The 19,855-nt window shown below is 45.9% G+C and overlaps 1 protein-coding gene across 1 annotated transcript in view; it reads left to right on the top strand.

The window, feature by feature from the left end:
- The first annotated feature begins 10,103 nt into the window (after positions 1 to 10,103).
- The window catches only part of LOC113029982 (A disintegrin and metalloproteinase with thrombospondin motifs 2-like), a 27,984-nt gene continuing 18,232 nt past the window's right edge, over positions 10,104 to 19,855 (top strand). Inside the window, exons 1-2 of the mRNA XM_026180959.1 lie at positions 10,104 to 10,249; positions 11,776 to 12,224. Of these exons, the coding sequence (XP_026036744.1) occupies positions 10,162 to 10,249; positions 11,776 to 12,224 (537 nt within the window). The 5' untranslated portion in view covers positions 10,104 to 10,161. The remainder of the gene's footprint in view (positions 10,250 to 11,775; positions 12,225 to 19,855) is intronic.

A 19,855-nucleotide genomic window follows, 5' to 3' on the forward strand; every position in this document is an offset into this window, starting at 1 on the left:
CCCTCTCCCACTCTTCAAGGGAGATGTTCTCCTGTAAGTCTTCTCTCCAGGATTCAAGCTTCTTTACGGACGTTTCTGTAGAGGCAGCCACCAGTTCATTATAGGTTTTGGAAATCAAGCCCCTTCCCCGGCAATCTTTCACCATCATTTCTTCAAGTGTTGATAGGCCAGGAATGGACAAGGGCTGGTTTTGCTGTGCTCTAATAAAATCTCTCAGCTGTAAATATCTAAAGAACTGGCTGCGGACTATGTCATGCTTGACAACAATTTCGTCAAAGGACAGTGTAACATGTTGACTCATGTGTGTATCAGCCACTAGATGGCACTGTGTTGCTGCAATGTGTGTAATTCACTCGCGAGCAAGAAGCCCCAGAGGAAATGGAGAAGTAGAGGAAATAAAGTGGAATCGGAGCAGAGATTGGTGTGTGCGTGCAGTTAATAAGAAGCTCGGTATATAAACAAAAACAAAACATGGTGTCAGAGTAGCGGTTTTCTACGCAATCCCTCGCCGTCGGACAGCGCAGACATGGAGGCTTACGGCGTTCCCACACCGCGTATGGATTGGGACTCTAGCAACCTGCCCGAGGCATGGCGGCGTTTCAAGCAGCACGCCGAGCTAATGTTCGCTGGTCCTCTTCGGGGGAAGGAGGAGGCAGACAAATGCAGCTACCTTCTTCTATGGGTCGGTGAGAAAGGACGGGACGTCTACAACACGTGGACGCTCACCGCAGACGACTCCCGAAAGCTTCAGACGTACTACGATAAGTACACTGATTACATCATACCGAAAGCTAACCCAATCTACGCCCGATATAAGTTCCATGAAAAGATGCAGGGTGAAAATGAGACATTTGAACAGTTTATTACGGAACTGAAAACTGCTTGCTAAAGACTGTGGGTACCCAAATACAGATGAAATGGTCAGGGATCGCATTGTATTTGCCACTAACTCACCACACGTCCGAGAAAAGCTACTCAGCCAAGGCGCAGAGCTCACGCTAGAGAAAGCTATAGATATAGCACGATCACACGAGCTAGCAAAGCAACAGCTAAAAACTATGGGCCACTCCAGGGGCCAAGAAACTGTGCACGCCATCGGCAGGAAATCGCACAGACAAGAATATCAAACAAGAAGCGTGAGACCAAAAGAACACGCTAATGCAACACTAAAAACGTGCAGCTATTGTGCCGGACAACACAGTAATAGAGACACCTGCCCAGCAAAAGGGAAGCAATGTGCAAAATGCAAGAAAATGAACCATTTTGCGAGAGCATGCAGGTCAAGACTCCCTTCGCAGACAAAAGCCCACCTCAAATCAGTACACACTGTGAGAGAGAACATAGAAATGTCAACTATGGACACAGATGAGGAGCAAGACTGTTTCTACATTGATAGCATCACCATAGAAAATGAAGGAAGAAATGATGACCAAGCATGTGCAGACATGCAGCTTGGTTCCCCCCCACAGACAGTGAGGTTTAAAGTTGACACTGGGGCACAAGCAAACACAATTCCAGCTAACATGTTCCAGACACTCTTCCCACACGTGACACTGAAGCCTGTCACACACAAGCTCACAGATTACGGGGGACACTCACTCAGCATGGAAGGGAAATGCCAGCTAAAATGCAAACACAAAGACAAGACCTGCACGTTGGAATTCCATGTTGTTAACACAAGCGCCCCACCTGTATTAGCAATGAAAGCTTGCCGTGACCTTAACCTGGTAAGGATCGTGATGGCAGTGACGGAAGAAAGAGGCAAGACAACCAACAGTTCACAGGCAATACTAGACGAATATGCAGACGTATTCAAAGGGATAGGAGAATTTCCTGGTGAATGCAGTTTCCATGTAAACCCAGACGTTGCACCCACAGTCAGCCCACCTCGTCGGATTCCCATTGCTCTGCGAGCCCGACTCAAAGACGAGCTCGACAACATGGAAAGGAATCAAATCATATGCAAGGTCACAGATCCTACGGACTGGGTGAATGCACTTGTTGTCGTGGAAAAACCCAAGACGGGCAGACTCAGAGTATGTCTGGACCCCAGACCCCTCAACAAGGCTATACAAAGACCCCATTACCCTCTACCCACCTTAGAGGATGTCACCACAAAACTTGCTGGGGCCAAGTATTTCAGTGTTTTGGACGCCAGATCAGGCTACTGGGCCATTAAGCTAAGCCACGAATCATCTCTGTTAACCACATTTAATACTGTGTTTGGCAGGTACCGCTTCCTCAGGTTGCCATTCGGCATAATCTCAGCTCAGGATGAGTTCCAGTGACGCGTGGACGAGACCTACGAGGGCCTGAGGGGCGTGGCAGCCATTGTGGACGACGTACTGGTCTTCGGAGAAACCAAACAGGAGCATGATGACTACCTGAGGGCCATGCTGCAGCGCAGCGGGGAGAGAGGTGTAAAACTGAACCCTGACAAGTGCACCATCTGCGTCAAAGAGGTCAGTTACTTCGGTCACACATTGTCACACGAAGGGCTGAAACCAGATCCACAAAAAGTAAAAGCAGTCCAAGACATGGCGCCCCCACAGAACAGGGCGGAATTGGAAACAGTGCTGGGGATGGTTAATTATCTAGCAAGATTTGCCCCACACCTGTCAGAGATAAATGCTCCGCTCCGCCAGCTGTTAAAGCAGGACAGTGAGTTTGTATGGGACAAGAACCATGACAGAGCCTTTCAACGAATGAAGGAGCTGATCACTAGAGAACCAGGCCCAGTTCTCTCCTTCTTCGACCCCAAGAAAGCGCTACGACTCCAGGTCGATGCATCCAAAAGTGGCCTCGGTGCTGTGATGCTGCAGGACGGCAAGCCAGTCGCCTACGCATCCAAGTCACTTAACAGCACCGAGCAGAACTATGCCCAAATAGAAAAAGAGCTGTATGCTGTTCTCTTTGGTTGCAAGCGGTTCCACGAGTACATGTACGGTCGACATGTGACCATTGAGTCGGACCACAAGCCACTTGAGTCCATACTCAAAAAAACACTAGCATCAGCACCACCACGGCTACAGAGGATGATACTACAGCTGCAAAAGTACGACATCAGCATCATCCACAAGCCAGGGAAAGACATCCCGGTAGCCGACACGCTCTCCCGGAAATCCATAGAGTTCCACGATAAATCACTATGTGACGGGATGGATGCGCAGATCCACTCAGTCCTCAGCAACATGCCTGTCAGTGATCAGAGACTCTCAGAGATAAGAAACGAAACAGCCCAAGATCCTCAGCTCAACAGCCTGAGACGGACCACATTGAGTGGATGGCCTGATAAACGGTCTCAATGTCCGCCTGACATCCAGGAGTTTTGGAACCACAGGGATGAGATCTCACTGATAGACGGGATCATGTTTAAAGGAGAGAAAATGATCATCCCAAAAAGGCTCAGAAAGGACATGATAGGGCGGATTCATTCCAGCCATATGGGTATAGAAAAGAGTAAAAACAGAGCCAGAGACCTTCTGTTTTGGCCAGGCATGGGAAAGCAGATTGAAGAAGCAGTCGGAGCCTGCAGCACATGCCAGGAGAGACAAGCTGCTAACCCCAAGGAACCCCTGTTGTCACATGCAATACCAGAACGACCGTGGCAGGTCATAGCCACCGATCTGTTCACTTGGAACTCGGAAGACTACATCATCATGGTAGATTACTACAGTAGATTCTTCGAGTTGGAAAGACTGCGCAGCTGCACTGCAGAAGCAGTGATCCACAAACTAAAGTCAGCCATGGCTAGGCATGGTATTCCAGAGTCGGTGATTAGTGATAACGGTCTGTGCTATGCTTCAAGTAAGTTTCAGAACAGTTCGCAAAGTCATGGAGTTTCACCCACACCACTACTAGTCCCCATTACCCACAGAGCAACGGCCTAGCTGAGAAAACAGTCCAGACAGCAAAGAAACTTCTGGACAAGGCCAAAGCGGAACATAAGGACCCCTACTTGAGCCTATTAGAATACCGGAACACCCCCGTGGACAACTTAAAGTCGCCTGCACAACTACTCATGAGCCGGAGACTTCGCTCCATCCTCCCTGCAACACCAAAACAGCTGGAACCCCAAGTAGTTTGCCAGCAAACAGTGCGTGAGAGGAGAGAGGTCTGCCAGCAGCGCCAGCAGACTTATTTCAACAGAGCCGCCCGACCTCTGCCTCAACTATGTCCTGGCACACTGGTCCGGTTCCGGCAACAAGACGGTTCCTGGAAGCCAGCTGTGGTCACAAGTTGTGCCGACACGTCCAGAAGCTACAACATAACCACAGATACAGGACAAGTTTACCGGCGTAACCGCCGACACCTCCGCGGAAGCAGGAACAGCGTAGGAGGTGAGGAGTTCATTCAACCAACAGGCATCAGCGATGACAGCCCTGTGGTATCTCAGCCCCCGCCTGTGGAGCCCCCGGATAAAGACATTACAACACCTGGATACACGACTCGTTATGGGCGTGTTACCAAACCAAGACAGGTCTTGGACCTGTAATATTGTAAAGGGTGCAGGCAGATCGCTGCCCTAAAAAAATAAAAAGAAAAAAAAGAAAAATGTTTACATGTTTGTTGTTCCAATGATGTCACTAAATGCATCTGTTTATTATGGTTGTGATGTAGCCAGTATTGAGTCGAATGCTATGTTATCAATGGATGTGCTCAGGATGTTATTCCTGTAATTTCAGTTGCCTTAGGAATTTTTCAAGCCTGAGTTGTGTTGTGTCTTTTTTTTTAAGAAGGGAGATGTAACATGTTGACTCATGTGTGTATCAGCCACTAGATGGCACTGTGTTGCTGCAATGTGTGTAATTCACTCGCGAGCAAGAAGCCCCAGAGGAAATGGAGAAGTAGAGGAAATAAAGTGGAATCGGAGCAGAGATTGGTGTGTGCGTGCAGTTAATAAGAAGCTCGGTATATAAACAAAAACAAAACAGACAGTAAGTGTTTATTATCTGGATTGCAAAGATCTCCTATTTGTAACCCCTTTCAGCCCATATTTTAAATCCCCCTTCACCCCGTCCTGGGGGGAAATCATTTCCCCCCAGGACGGGGTGAATACTGAGAGTGAATCAACTACATTGAGGTGAGTCTTAACTTGATGCCACACCACAATCATATTTCTGACCATGGGATCGTTGCTGTTTCTTTTTAGTTTCTTAAGATTAGCCGAGTACAGATAAATAGGAAATGGCAACTTCAGCGCATACTCTTCCATCTCTCTCCTCAGTGGCACATTCTCTTCTGAATAGTAAAACATTAGTGTTCTCGGCTGCGCCGCCCAGTAGTACAATAGTGGGTTTGGGCATTTAAGCTCTCCTCCTATTCTGTTCATGACTAGGGATGGGTATCGATTAGGTTTTATCCGATACCAGTTTTACTTTTGAAACGGTGCCGGTGCTCCAACCGGTGCTTAAAGAATGGAGAACACACACTTTGTCCAAAAATCTCTCATGTTTAACTGCTTTTATGTAAAAAGATAACAATGTTAGCCTTTTATGCAGCTATGGGGCATATATGGTATCACTCTTGGCTGGAAGCAGTGCTTAAACAATGGAAAAAAGCAAGCAAGCAAGCAATTTATTTATATAGCGCTTTCAGATCAGCCACCAGCTGAACACAAAGTGCTGTACACTTGACATGCCAAACATGATACATTGAGCATGTTAAAAAAAAATGAGAAAAATAGTAATAATAATATAAGATAAGTAAAATATATATATAAAAAAACACATTTAAAACAATAAAATCAGCAAAAAACACAAACTTTGTCCAAAAACCTCTCATGTTTAACTGTTTTCCTCTTTTTCTTTGGTCATTTTAGCCTTTTTGGCCAGGGTGAAGGGAGTATCTGCCATCAAACAAGAGGACAGCCGCATGTAGCTATGATGATGTTTGCTAGTTCACCTTACATGCATTAATGTAATAACGTGGTTAGCCTACTCAACGTAAATGACACACGAACAACATGAAGCTACTCACGCAGAGAAGAACGGCTGCTGCTGCATCATCATCCTCATCATTTCTGCTACACTGGCAGGGCTAGGGGCCAGGACTCTCCTCTTCGTGTTTTTGGGGGATGTTGCTAACTCCGGGTCAGATAACAGGCACCACACCCGCAGTAGATGTGCACAGTGTGAGGTCTCGCAGCAAGCTATCAAATACGGCGCGCTTCTCAGCTTTTAACAAAATGCTATACATCGCCAGGTGTTTGCTGTGAAGTACAGCCAGACTTTTGACCGCTTCGCCTTGGGCATTTTTAATCTGTAGATCTGCTCTAAAAGAATGTACGTACCTGGGCCCGCCTACTACGTTTGCAAAGGTAAAATGATTGGCTAGAATCCAAGGTGTGTGACATCTCAGGGGAAAAAAAGCACCCAAATAAAGCACCGAAATGTGCGCTGCTTTTCGGTCTGGTTACTACCGTTTATGTCAGAACTGATACCGGTACCCATCCCTATTCATGACTTGTTTAACTTTCCTCAGATTTCGTAACCCTCTGCAGTTCCATGATGTGATTTAGATTTTTATCTCAGTAGACATTTCTTGTAGATTGTGTAGTTATATTCCCCAAACAAGTGAAAATATATGTAAAAAAAAATTACAAAAAGAAAAAGACAGAAAGCTAACATAAATACTACTGCTAACAAGAGAAACTGCCCAAATACCCTCACTGTCACCCATATCCAGGTCTTTTAACCTGGATTTCCTTCCCCAGATGTTTAAAGTTTCCAGGTAGCAATTAATAGTCCCACCCAAGGATGACACCGTATAGCTGAACTAGTAAAACCAAACAATTCAACTGTTAACTATAACACTAACCATACCCTCCTGTGCCACCAAGGTTAGATATTAAATTCTTATCTCTCTGTTTTGGCCTTAAGGGAGCGGAAGCGCTTCCCAGACCTCAACAGTGAGAAGAGTCCATTGTTGGGATGGGAGAGGTCCATCATAATCTTCCTAGCTTTGGACTTGCACCGCTTGGTGTAGATGGACAGCAGGTCAGGGAGCTCTGATTGAATGATGCGTTCTGCCGAGCGCACCACCCTTTGCAGATCTCATCTGTCCTGCTTGGTGCTGTTCCCAAACCAGGTGCAGATGTTTGCCGTCAGGACGCTCTCGATGGTGCAGGAGTAGAAGTTCTTGAGCACCTTCAGTGGCAGATGGAAGTCTCTAAGTCTTCTGAGGAAGAAGAGACGCTGACGGGCTTTCTTAAGCAGGGTGTTGATGTGACAGGACCATGACAGGTCCTGAGTGATGTGGACACCCAGGTATCGGAAACTGTCCACTCTCTCCACTGGCGTGCCACTGATGATGAGGGGTTTGTAATTCCTCGCCTGCTTTGTAGTGAGGGGTGTTTATGAATAGATAGATATTAAATTCTTATCTATTCATAAACACCCCTCTTTGCCATAGGTGAAATCACATTTCACATTTCAAATCAGATTTCTAAGCAACACTAATGAGAAGTGGTCTGTTGGTTTGATTGAGCCCCACTTACTTGAAGTTGACCAATTGTTGCAGAAATACGTTCGGCCTCTTAATCTTTTTTGTTTTTTTTGTATTTTATTTATTTATTTATTAAAATTTATTTTCAATTAGAAGACAGAAATGGGTATCTCAAGAATCTCGGAATCCTAGTTTCTGCTTCTGTGACGTGCTCTACACAGTCAGTAATGTCTTTCCTCACACTATCAATAGCGGACAATATGCCATCAAACCTGGTGGAAAACTCTGTTTTTATGTTGTTGATAGTGGTCAGGATCATGGCCAACGTGGGGCAGGACTCTCCCGCCGCCATATCCTTGCTTCTGTCCGGTGCATTAACCTCTGGAGTCCCGCTGGTGTTAGCCTCGCCGGAGTCCATGGCCTCACTGCTAGCTGATGAATCCTTGCTAGCCCTCGACTTCGTAAAGTCCGACAATTTATCTTGGAGAGTTTTGTTCCCCCCTTGACTGACTTTCTTCTGTGACACCGGCATAATCCTAAGTTTATTTGTCGAAATAAGGGTGATTCACCTACTCAAGTACAATATTTTAGCAGGGTCACCTGGTCCAGCCCTAACTATATGCTATAGCAAAAAGGAAAGTTTGAAGCCTAATCTTGAAAGTAGAGATAGTGTCTGTCTCCCGAATCCAAACTGGAAGCTGGTTCCACAGAAGAGGGGCCTGAAAACTGAAGGCTCTGCCTCCCATTCTACTTTTAAATACTCTAGGAACAACAAGTAGGCCTGCAGAGCGAGAGCGAAGTGCTCTAATAGGGTGATATGGTACTACAAGGTCATTAAGATAAGATGGGGCCTGATTATTTAAGACCTTGTATGTGAGGAGCAGGATTTTGAATTCTGGATTTAACAGGAAGCCAAAACAGGAGAAATCTGCTCTCTCTTTCTAGTCCCTGTCAGGACTCTTGCTGCAGCATTTTGGATTAGCTGAAGGCTTTTCAGGGAGTTTTTAGGACTTCCTGATAATAATGAATTACAGTCGTCCAGCCTGGAAGTAATAAATGCATGAACTAGTTTTTCAGCGTCACTCTGAGACAGGATATTTCTAACTTTAGAGATGTTGCACAAATGGAAGAAAGCAGTCTTACATATTTGTTTAATATGTGCGTTGAAGGACATGTCCTGGTCAAAAATGACTCCAAGGTTCCTCACAGTGTTACTGGAGGCCAAGGTAATGCCATCCAGAGTAAGAGTCTGCTTAGATACCATATCTCTAAGCTTTTTAGGGACGAGTACAATAACCTCAGTTTGATCTGAATGAAGAAGCAGAAAGTTAGCGGCCATCCAGGTCTTTATGTCTTTAAGACATTCCTGCAGTTGAACTCATTGGTGTGTGTTATCTGGCTTCATGGACAGATAGAGCTGGTTTCAGTTCACTTTGTCACAGGAGACTTTCCACAGACACACAGAGAGAAACTCAAATGACAGCAGAAACGTGTGTGTGTGTTCTCAGGTCATGGATCCAGATCTCACGATCGTCCTCCTCGGTTGAACCGGAGTGGGTCAAAGTGCTTCAGCGAACACTATTTTAGGACGAGCAGCGTTCGAGTCAAAGACTTCCTTCAAAGCGGTGACGACAGGAATCAGCGAGGAAACGGGACGAGTGTTTGGGAAGCTGTGGTGGACACGCCGGGAGTTTAAGGTTGGGGTATCAGCTGAGAAAGCTCTGTGTGGACGTCCTTTGGTTCCTCAGACCTCGCCTGTTCCTGCTGGTGCTGAGCGTCGGTCGGTGGGGTTTATATCAGAAAAGCTGTAAAATAATAAAATCCTGTGAAAGTTCCTAAATGTTTGGCCTCATTTACATTTTCCAAAGATGTCCAGTGGGCCGGGTGGGGGTCTTTGACAAGCCAGTTGTGGCCCCCAGGCCTGATGTTGGACACCCCTGTGCAGACCAAAGATCATTCAGTGCTGAGAGCAGCTGCTGCTCCATCAGCAGGAAGCTCTGACATCAGCTCTCACAATAAAAAACATTATTATAACGGATGTTCGTACAACATATTATCATGTTATTACAATATTGTAATAACATGATAATATGTACAAACATGAAACCATATGTTAGAACGATAAAGGTTTCATGTTATAATGTGATACAGCTCTATGCTTCCATAACAGTTCACTTACTAACACTTTTGTTTTTACAACGCAAGCTTCATGGAGTTCATGTTACTGTTCTGAGCGTAAGTGCAGCTTCACCAGCAGGTGGAGCCACTGCTTCAGACAAACTTGAATATTGTTGTTTAAAAAGTAATAAACACTGTTTTAGGGAGCACTTTGATGAGGTTAATAACTAAAAAACCATGCAGCGCTTGTGACATTTGCATTTCTTCAACCAATCAAAATCTTTCATCGATATAAAAATGCCTCACAGACCCAAACAAAGTCAGGTCCCTGATCCGCACAGGTTCAGGTTTTTGGGGTCCTCACAAGGATAGAAGAACAAGTTCATGTGTTTGTGTCTGTGTGGGTCAGCTGTTGTCCCGTACTGTTGGTGTGAAACCAGATCCAGGACCTTCAGAAAGCTTGGAGGGGAAGGACCGTGCTGCACACGGCAGTCAGAGGGAGGAGATAATGACGGAGTGGAGGAGTGTCTGTCCGAGCTCAGTCTGCTCAGCAGTTAGTCTCAGTGTGTCTGCCTCACAGAGAGCCTCACTGTCAGCATGGAGGAGCGTCGCTGTGGATTATTGATCATCACCTTTCTGCTGCACGTCCACTGTTTGCACTCAGTTTACATCACCCAGAGCACAGGTGAGACTCTCCTCTAATACTTCTCATGCTGCAATACTGACATTGCAGTACTGTTGATTCTATCTGCACACCAGTTACACAGCAGCTGCACTGATGCAGTAACACTCCTGCTCTTCTTCTGTGGTGGTTTCCATTCAGTGCTCTGCGTGCTGACCTTTGAACTGTGCAGTCAAGGTCAAACTCAAACAGTCCATCAGCACACTGACCAATCACAGAGCGGCTCTCGGTGTGAGGCCCCTCCTCTGCACGTTTTCCCAGTAAATCTCAGTGTTTACGTGTTTCAGACGTTTCGGGAATGTGAGCCATCCAGATCATATTTCATCAAATCCTCACTGTGTGTGTGTTTGTGCTCACATTCCTGCTACATGAGGACCGAGCCTTTACACATCACAGTGGGGACACTTCTACAAATTGGGGACCTTCACATGCAGTGAGGTTCAGGAGTGAAGTGTTATTTGAGTCCTCATGAGGACACTCAGTGTGTGTGTGTGTGTGTGTGTGTGTGTGTGTGTGTGTGTGTGTGTGTGTGTGTGTGTGTGTGTGTGTGAGACCTCCATGACCTCAGACAGAGCCCACTCATCCTTCCTCTTCATCAGTGTAGGTACAGCTCACAGACAAACAAAGGTTCGTCTTTCTATACGTGTGAGGACCCTCGTCCTGCTCTCTAATCTCCACCAGGACAGAGACGTCCTCACAGAGCTGCTCTCAGAGTAAGACTGTGTCCAGCCTGAGCTGATGTAATCCTGTAGAAACTGTCCTGTGTGGGAGGATCAGAGGTTTTAGTGTTTATTTATTTATTATAACATCTGGATGAAACAGCTGGAGTCGTGTTATAAATGATTAGTAATGTCTTTGAAGTAAAACACAGAAACCACAGTCAGCTTTGTACCTGCCCACTGGTTTCATGATCACCATTCAATAATCCTCTGATAACAAAAATTTAAAATATATTTTATTTAAAATGTCTTTGTCTGACTATGTTAAAGACGTGGCCGTGTAAAAAGAAAACACAGCACAGAAGTGTTTCAGGTCATAAACTCATCTACACGCTCTGTGAGAGGCATCCAGTCAGAGTCCAACCACAGGATGCTCTCAGTCTTTGGCTCCGCCTCCTCATATGCTCTGTTGGTACAGTGACCTAACAGGAGCCATGTTATCGGTCACATGATGTCATTAGAAAGGCTCCAACAGCATAAACACGTCTAGAGGCCCAGCTCAGGTGAAGCTAGAAGACCACCTGTCAGAGGCCACGCCCCCAATGATGCAAACATTAAGCCTTAATCAAATCTAAACAGGTTTGAATTATCACTAGAGACTCCAAACATGTTTATTTTAATATGGGAGTCTATGGGACTGACTCAGTGCTGCTCCTGCTGGACGTCAGAGGAACTGCAGGTGTGAGGTTCAGGTGTTGTCGGTCTGAATGTTCAACAGTAACGTGTTTGTTTAAATAACTGAAGGTTTTATTGTCTTCAGTCCTGAAACAGACGCTGCAGGAGTGACTGACTCTTCTTCTTCTTCTGCAGATTCTCTCCATCAGGTTCTGTCGGAGTTCGCCATCATTCGTCCAATCAGGACAGACTCAGAGGGGCGCTTCCTGTCAGGTTCCATCTCAGCTCGCCAGCTACATCGCAGGAAAAGACACGCCCCCTCACCAGAGGACACACCCACTGACTTTAAAGACATACATAAGGGCACACCCTTTTCACAACAGGCTCCGCCCAGTCACGGTTGGTGGGGGCAGAGTCACATGACAGAGGAGGCAGAGCTTTTCTATAATGTGACTGCCTTCGGGAAGGAATTGCACCTACACCTGCATCCCAACTCTCGCCTCGTCGCCCCCACCGCCACCATGGAGTGGGAGGAGTCAGGACAGCACCACTCTCAGCCAATAGAAGACACCGGCTGCTTCTACACGGGAACTGTGTCCAACATGGAGGGTACGTCAGTCGCCATCAGCAACTGTGATGGACTGGTATGTATCACATGACCCAATCGTCTTACAGCTGTTTGATCAGAGCAAAGGTTCCCAATCTCCAGGTCGTGGACCAATCCTGGGTCATGTGAACTTAGTCACAGGGTCCCATGTAATCAGTGCCTGAAGTTCCTGTGAAGAAACTCTAACACGGCTCCTGCACTGTGACTTAAGTGAGCGGTAGTGTCAGAGCTGCGGGAGGGTCCACAGGTCACTGAGCATCCTCAGCTGACCTGCCAACACCATCACCAGGGTGGAGTTAACGGCGTGACCTCCACCCTGACGAGTTCAGAGGAGATGGGACTGTGGACATCCTCCTCGTGTCTCCGAGGAGCTGAAACAAAGTCAATGATCGGCTCGTTCAGTGATCACATTCACAGATGTTTCTCCTGACACCATCCTTCAGCTCTCTGCGGGTTTCTTGTTTTCGCTAACGTTTAGCTATCGCCTGGTCGTTATGGCGTAGAGAATCATCAGCACAGCAGGCTGTAGACATGCAGGTGGTTCTTTCTACAGCTCACTCTAAAGAAACAGATTTATTTAATTATCCCACAGAAACTCACTTCAGCACCAGTAGAAAAGAAATAGAAAAAAATAGAAAAAGTAAATGAGTGAATAGCTTCAGCAGTGTATCAAACAGCTTCTCGGGTGTGTTCTTTCTACAGCTCTTCTGCAGTAAAGGTTTGAACGTGTTTGTGGCGTTCTGTTGTGCGGACAGCGCTCGCCTCACCATCACCGCTGTCTAAGTCAGACGCTCACGTCCTGTTCATCACGGTCCTCTGATGCTGATGGTGGTGAGTTGAGCGAGGCGTGTCTGCAGTCATGGACTGCTGTTACTAAAGTGCTCTGTGACTCAGGCTTTCATGAATAAATATCACACGATTGTTAAACAGTGATGAGGCTCGTCAGCGTGGCGATGGAGCAGTGCTTCAGGTGTTGTAGCTACACGCACACTAAAGCCCGCCCACAGGAACGTCTGCAGGACTTTAATGAGCAAATCAGGCGACCGTCTCAGGTTTCAGTCAAACATGAACATCTGTCACTAACCTGAGACATCACATGAGCCAAAGCATCAGGCGTTTCCTGGGTGACATCAACCAGTGGCTCACCTGAGTCACCTAACAGGCTTCTGTGATCCCACCTGTCAGGTGACTCGAGACATGGACAGGTAAAACACAGACATTGGTTTCAAAGTGACTGTAGGGAGGAAACATATCAGCCCCAGAGGAACGTGTCCCCGAGTCAGGCAGGAGAGTTTTATTTCTTTTGTCCTCTCAGAGACGATTTAAGGATGTAACATCGTCATCGTCATCATCGTCGTTGTCCTGAGCGAGGAAGCTGCAGCTGCTGATGGATGCAGATGTTTCCACAGCTGTCGATGTGTGTGGAGCCTCCTGATTTTCCACATATTGCAGCTGAAAGCTTCAGTTTGAGGCAGGAGGAGCGTCTGATCCAAACATCTAAAAAAAGATTTTAAACAATAAAAGTCACGAATGTGGCTCACAAAATTTTCAAAATAAAAGCTTTTAAGTTCAGCAGGGAGTCAGACAGAAACAGAGAGGACGCTGTAAGACATGGCGTGCTGAGACCTTCGCTTCGTACAGCCTGGGCCGAGTCACTGAGTGAAGCCAGATGTGGAGGACAGATGTGAGGCGTAGGAGGAGGAATGAGGAAGCTGCAGGGAACAAACTGCAGACTCATCGAGGTGGACACAATAACAGGAACACCTCAGCACTGAAGCTCTGATGGAGTTTACTACAGGAGCAGTGCATGATGGGAAAAGTCTTACTCAGTTTATGATTTTATATTTCCAGCTCCGGCATGTTTACTGCTGACTCAGAGCACGACTGAGGCTTTAGAGCTGACGCTTCTCACTCAGAGCTGCTAATGATGATGGATGCACAGACCCACAGATGCACAGATGCACAGACCCACCCTGCTAAACATTGGACGTCTGATAGACGTGCAGATCAGACCTTTTGGGTGCTGTTAATAACCCCTTGAAGTGCTTTCCTCTGAGCCTATCCCAGCTGTCATAGGGCGAGAGGCGGGGTACACCCTGGACAGAGAGACAGAGAGACAGACAACCATTTGCGCCCACATTCACACCTATGGGCAATTTGGATTAATCAGTTAACCTGTCCCCACTAACTGCATGTCTTTAGATGGTGGGAGGAAGCCGGAGTACCCGAAGGGAACCCACGCAAACACGGGGAGAACACGCAAACTCCACACAGAAAGACCTGATGGTGGAACTGAACTCAGGACCTTCTTGCTGTGCAGCAACAGTGCTAACCACCGTGCTGCCCCTGAAACTGTGTCACTTACTGAAATGTGCTGAAATATTAAAAATGTTTAAATCCTTGTTGAATGTTAAATATTAAGGGTTAGTATTCAGAAAATGTTGGAATTTCTTTTAAAAGGAGTACGATGTGTTTAATAAATGTAAACGAGTGTTGGCATTATATTTATCAGCGCTGTGTGGAGCAGGCAAAATCTGGACTCTAACTCCAACCTGAGCTTTACTGCTGGAATCCAAGCAAAACAAAACTGGGAGACGGGAAACAAACAAACTGATAGAGAAAGAGAGACATCACAACACAGGACATAAAGACACACACGGGAACAACCACAGGAGGGAACACATCTGAACATGACGGACACCAGACACGAGACTATCAAAGTAAAACAGGAAGTACTGGGAGAACACACAGAGACACAGGCTGACCAAACCAGGAGCAGAGGGAGGAGAGAGAGGGTGAGGGGCGAGATAGGGCGAGGGAGACTGTGAAACAGAAAACTTGGCAACATGAAGACGAACCTGACTTACCCGGGGAAACGCTGAGGGACGGACAGAGACATGAAGAGGACCAGAGACTAAGGAAACAACCTGAACTAGGAATAATGAAATAACTCCAGAGTGTACTAGGAAATATAAACACAGAGAACATGATGATAAATAAACAAGAGTCCGAATCACCATAAACACAAACCCTGGGTCAGCGAGCGGGTAAACCTGACAATCTATCTTTATCCTGTTTTATTGTGAAAAGCTTTGTAAGAGGAAGTTTGCGGTGGTCTGTATGAACCGGACTATCTGCTCGGTCTTTGTTGATGCTCACATTTTGAAACTGTCTGTGACAGTTCTGTGACACATCCACAGAGCAGCTGCTCACTGTTTTAGCTAAAGAGCTCACGCCATCTTGGAGACGTCCAATGATCTCTCTGTAGTCCTTCACACATGATGTTTCTCTACAGCAAGCCTATTCAAATGGCGGCCCGCGGGCCAAATGCGGCCCAGAAGCAACCTGCGAGTGGCCCTGCCTGTGGTCCTGGCAGAAACACAGAGAAAACACAAAAAATTAATTCATTAATTTTTAAAAAATTAATTCATTAATTTTTAAAAAATTACAAAATTAAAAAATTAAAAATTCCTACAGTGTAGTGTAGACTTTGAATGCAACACTCCTAGTAGCCTAGCAATATTTAACCCACAATTCACCGAGATGTAAACATATTAAACAATCATCGTAATATATGATGCAACGACAGCATGTCTTTCTCGGTCCAAAAGCGCAAAATTGACAATGAACCCTGCCTGGACTGACAAATACTTATTCTATACTTATTTTACCGCCAAATCCAAATGCCAAACCAATGTGTTTAATTTGCAGTGAGTGTGTTTGCTGTACTTACGAAGGCACCACAATGACAAACACCAGATTTTCTACACAAACTTTCCAGAGCAATCTCAGGAGACTTAGACTTAGTTCCTCCTACGCCGGGCGGCGCATCGGGCAGCTAGTGATCTCCATCGATGTCGGTCAGCAGCGACTGCTTCAGCTTCGTCCCAGGCAATGTTGACAGTTCTCAGATCGTCCATGAATGTTTGACGCCATGTGGTCTTTGGTCGGCCTTGCTTTCGCTTGCCAGTGTGTGGACGCCATGTCATGGCAATCTTAGCTGGGCGATGAGGGGGTAGGCGTAAAATATGGCCCGCAAAGCGGAAGCGCCTTTCTGCAACAACATCGGCTAATGGGCGGGTGCCTGCTCTTCGTAGGACCTCCTCATTTGTTATTCGGTCCCGGTAGGAAATTCTCAGGATTCGCTGCAGGACACGTTGTTGAAGCACGTTCAGGTGTTGAATAATTGCACTTGTTGAGCGCCAGGTTTCACTAGCGTAAAGTGCAGTAGGGAAGACGATAGAGTTCAGTAGTCTGATCTTGACCCTAACATTCAGGGAGGTCGAGTTCCAAATAGGTTGGAGACGTCGCAGGACACCAACTGCCTTCCCTACTCTGGCGTCGACATCCCAATCAGAGACCCCGTCATTCGAGATGATGCTGCCAAGATATGTAAAATTCTCCACCTCTTCAGCACGTTGTTGGTTGATCATGACAGGAATGCGGGCACGTGCATAGTCAACTCGGAGTACCTTGGTTTTTTTGGCGCTGATTCTTAATCCAACTTTCGTCGCCCCCCTCTTCAGGGCTGCGGTCAACTTTTGGAGGTCTTCCTGAGTTGAGCCCAGCAGGGCGATGTCATCTGCGAAGTCCAAGTCAGTGAGATTACACGCTTCGTGCCAGGGCACACCGATGCCAGCTTGGTCAACTGATCGTCGCATGATGAAGTCAATTACCAACAGGAAGAGGAAAGGGGATAGCACGCATCCTTGTCGCACGCCAGTATTGATCTCGAAGAAATCTGTGCAGCCGTCATCCGTCCGGACACAGGAGAGGGCTGCAAAAGTACAGTTTAACTGCGAGTTTAATAATCTTACAACCGGAGTTGTACTACCATGGTGAGGGTCCTGTACAGTCCAAGAGAGAGCGGCAGCAGCTTCCCTTCGTGTTTGCTTCTTGGCGAAGAAGAAAAGGCCTTTCACAGATTCTGAAACAGTGAAATACTGCATGCTGGCCGTGGTGGATGCGGTGAAAAGTGATGAAAAAATTAAAGTAAGTGTGACATATGCTATAAAAAACGTACCCCTGTCAGACAGTTCGTAGAGTTGAAGTTCTGGCGTCAGACGAGTTTGAAATGCTGTTAGATGACCTGAGGAAAACTGATGTAATATCTATAGCAGGAGATGGGTTCACAGACAGAACTGTTAATGCACAGTTGTGCATATATGTCCGTTTTTTTGGATGGGAAATTGCTCGGCTTGCTACCGTTAGAGCAGGGCTCTAGACTAACTTTTTGCCATGGGCGTACCGGTACGCCTAACTTTAAAAAGTTAGGCCTACCGCCACAAAAGTTAGGCGCACACAAATTTTCTAATAATTGATATAATATAATGTGTTTTTCTGGATACACTGTGCTTTTCCAGCATTCAAAGACTGATGACACCGCGTCAGAGCTGGCTATGAATTTCAGAAGGATCAGGCCTTAACAGAAAAGTTAGCAATAGTTCTTTTCCTATTACAGCTACATCCACTTCTGTCGTGCCTAGGCTGCTCATAGGGCTGGGTATCATCACTGACTTCTATAATCCATTCGATTCTGGTTTTCAAAGTCCCGATTCGATTCAACTTAGCCTCAGACAGTCAGAAATATTATAATTCTGATCATTTATCAGCACTGACTTCATCAGAATTGTGAACATCACAGCAGATGCCTTTGTGTGAAAGTAGCTGAGAATAAAACAGAAAAACATGAAGGAGATTTTCCTGGTCTGGCTTTTTATAGCAGATAACCTTAAAAATATTCTACAATGTTCTGCATATAAAGTTTAAATTTCTTCAGTATTGAACAACAGAAAAAATAGGCTTTCTTGTCCGAGGTCATTTAAGTGAAAAAAGAAAAAGACAGCAGCCACAGCGCTGTAAACAACGGTAGACTGGTGGGTAATAAGCCAATGAATAATACAGAAAACAGAGATTGGAGACGGGAAACTGTTCTTGAACTACAGAGAGAGAGAGAGAGCTGTGCATGGATGTGATTTTAATAGTCGTGGAAGCAAAACAGCAAAATTCATGACGACATTGATCAAATGTGAAGCGCAGTTTGCTGCTTCTTTTGCTGCTGGCTCGGTGAATTTTGGTTGGAGAGACAAAACCTGCAGCTCAGAATCAGCACAAAAAGACGTAAACACAGCGCGGACCGGACGCATCAGGATCGCTGAGCTCCGACAGCGTGTCCGTCTGCGGGCCGTCGGGTGAGAAAGCCGAGAAAGACAAAGCTGATTCTGATGCGTCCGCTCTGTGTTTACGTCTTTGTGTGGAGTCCGTGTACCTGCTCTCATCTGCTGTTTGGTTGTTGTTGAAATGGTTTTGTGAGCTTTAATCTGAGAATCTGGTGTTTCTGGCAAAACACAGTTATATTTAAAAGTCAGGATTTAATGAATTGATATCGCTTTATTCAAGCTACTCACCTCCCACTTCCACCTGCACTTTCAACTGGACCACGGCCAATCAGAGAGGTCCCGCCCCTGACTATCTCTGATTGGTTTAGTCCAATTAAAGTATTAAAGTTGGGGGCAAAATGTGTGTCTGTTGCTGACCACAGGGAAGGTTGCAGATTTTATTTTTTTTGCTACCCGAACAGTTGGTCGCACAGGTGCAACCAAATATTTTTTTTAGTCGCACCACTGAAAGATTTGGTCACAAATGCGACCAAATTGGTCGCACTCTAGAGCCCTGCGTTAGAGGGACACACAGCTGGCAAAATAATGTTTGAGAAGATTTCAGCTCTTTTTGAGGAAAATGGTCTGGATATGAAGCGTGTCTGTATACTTGTGACGGATGGGGCTCCATCCATGGCAGGAAAAGTGAGTGGTCAGCAAAATATTTATTTTAATTTGAAAGGGAATTATCAAAATGGTTTTTTTTAATATTATTATTTCAAATGTGCAAAAAAATAGTTTAGTTATAGCTCCCTTTTTAAATGGACCTTTTGGTGTGCATTTGTGAGAGGTCACCAGATTTACAGGGGGAAAAGGAATAAAAAAAATTACTTGTTTTTCAATACAGTTGTGTGGGTTTGAAATTGATCATGATCTGCTGCTTACTGGCTGCAAAAAAAATATCTGGCCCAGATAAATTCCTTGGTTTGAAAATCTGGACCAACTAACTTCTTAGTTGAATAGCCATGCTCTACAGCAACAAGTCCTCCTCCCTCTGGAAACACAGGACTACAGTTCCTGCACACGTAGAAGCACGACGTCTACAATGAGTCTAAGTTTGTCGTTGAAAAGACATCCACCACGACCACATCTGGACTCTAAATAGGCCGCACACTGAGGTCATAGAGACGACGCTAGACGTCAAAAATAAGACGTCACCTGGCGTTACAAAAACACACCTTCAGTGGACCAAACCTGACGAATAAAAGACGTGACTGTGCAGTGGGACAGACCCACGGAGTCTTTATCTGATGGACATGTTCTTACTTTCTCATAAGCACAGCTGTGAGCTCTGCTCTTCAGTTTTATCATCTGATTCCTCCAGATGTCTGTGAAGGTAGAGGATCATCAGGGGTCCTTTTGTCCCCCTTTGAGGGGGGGGGAAACTCCCACAGGGCTTAAATCTGGGACTCTCCACCATTTGACCCAAGAACTGAAGAAGCTTCTCGGATGAGAGGTGAAACGTCTTCAAGCAACTTAAAGAAGTCCAGACGCTTTTCTTTCCAAGCTC

This window comes from Astatotilapia calliptera, chromosome 10 (genome assembly GCF_900246225.1).
Source record: "Astatotilapia calliptera chromosome 10, fAstCal1.2, whole genome shotgun sequence".
NCBI lineage: Eukaryota > Metazoa > Chordata > Actinopteri > Cichliformes > Cichlidae > Astatotilapia > Astatotilapia calliptera.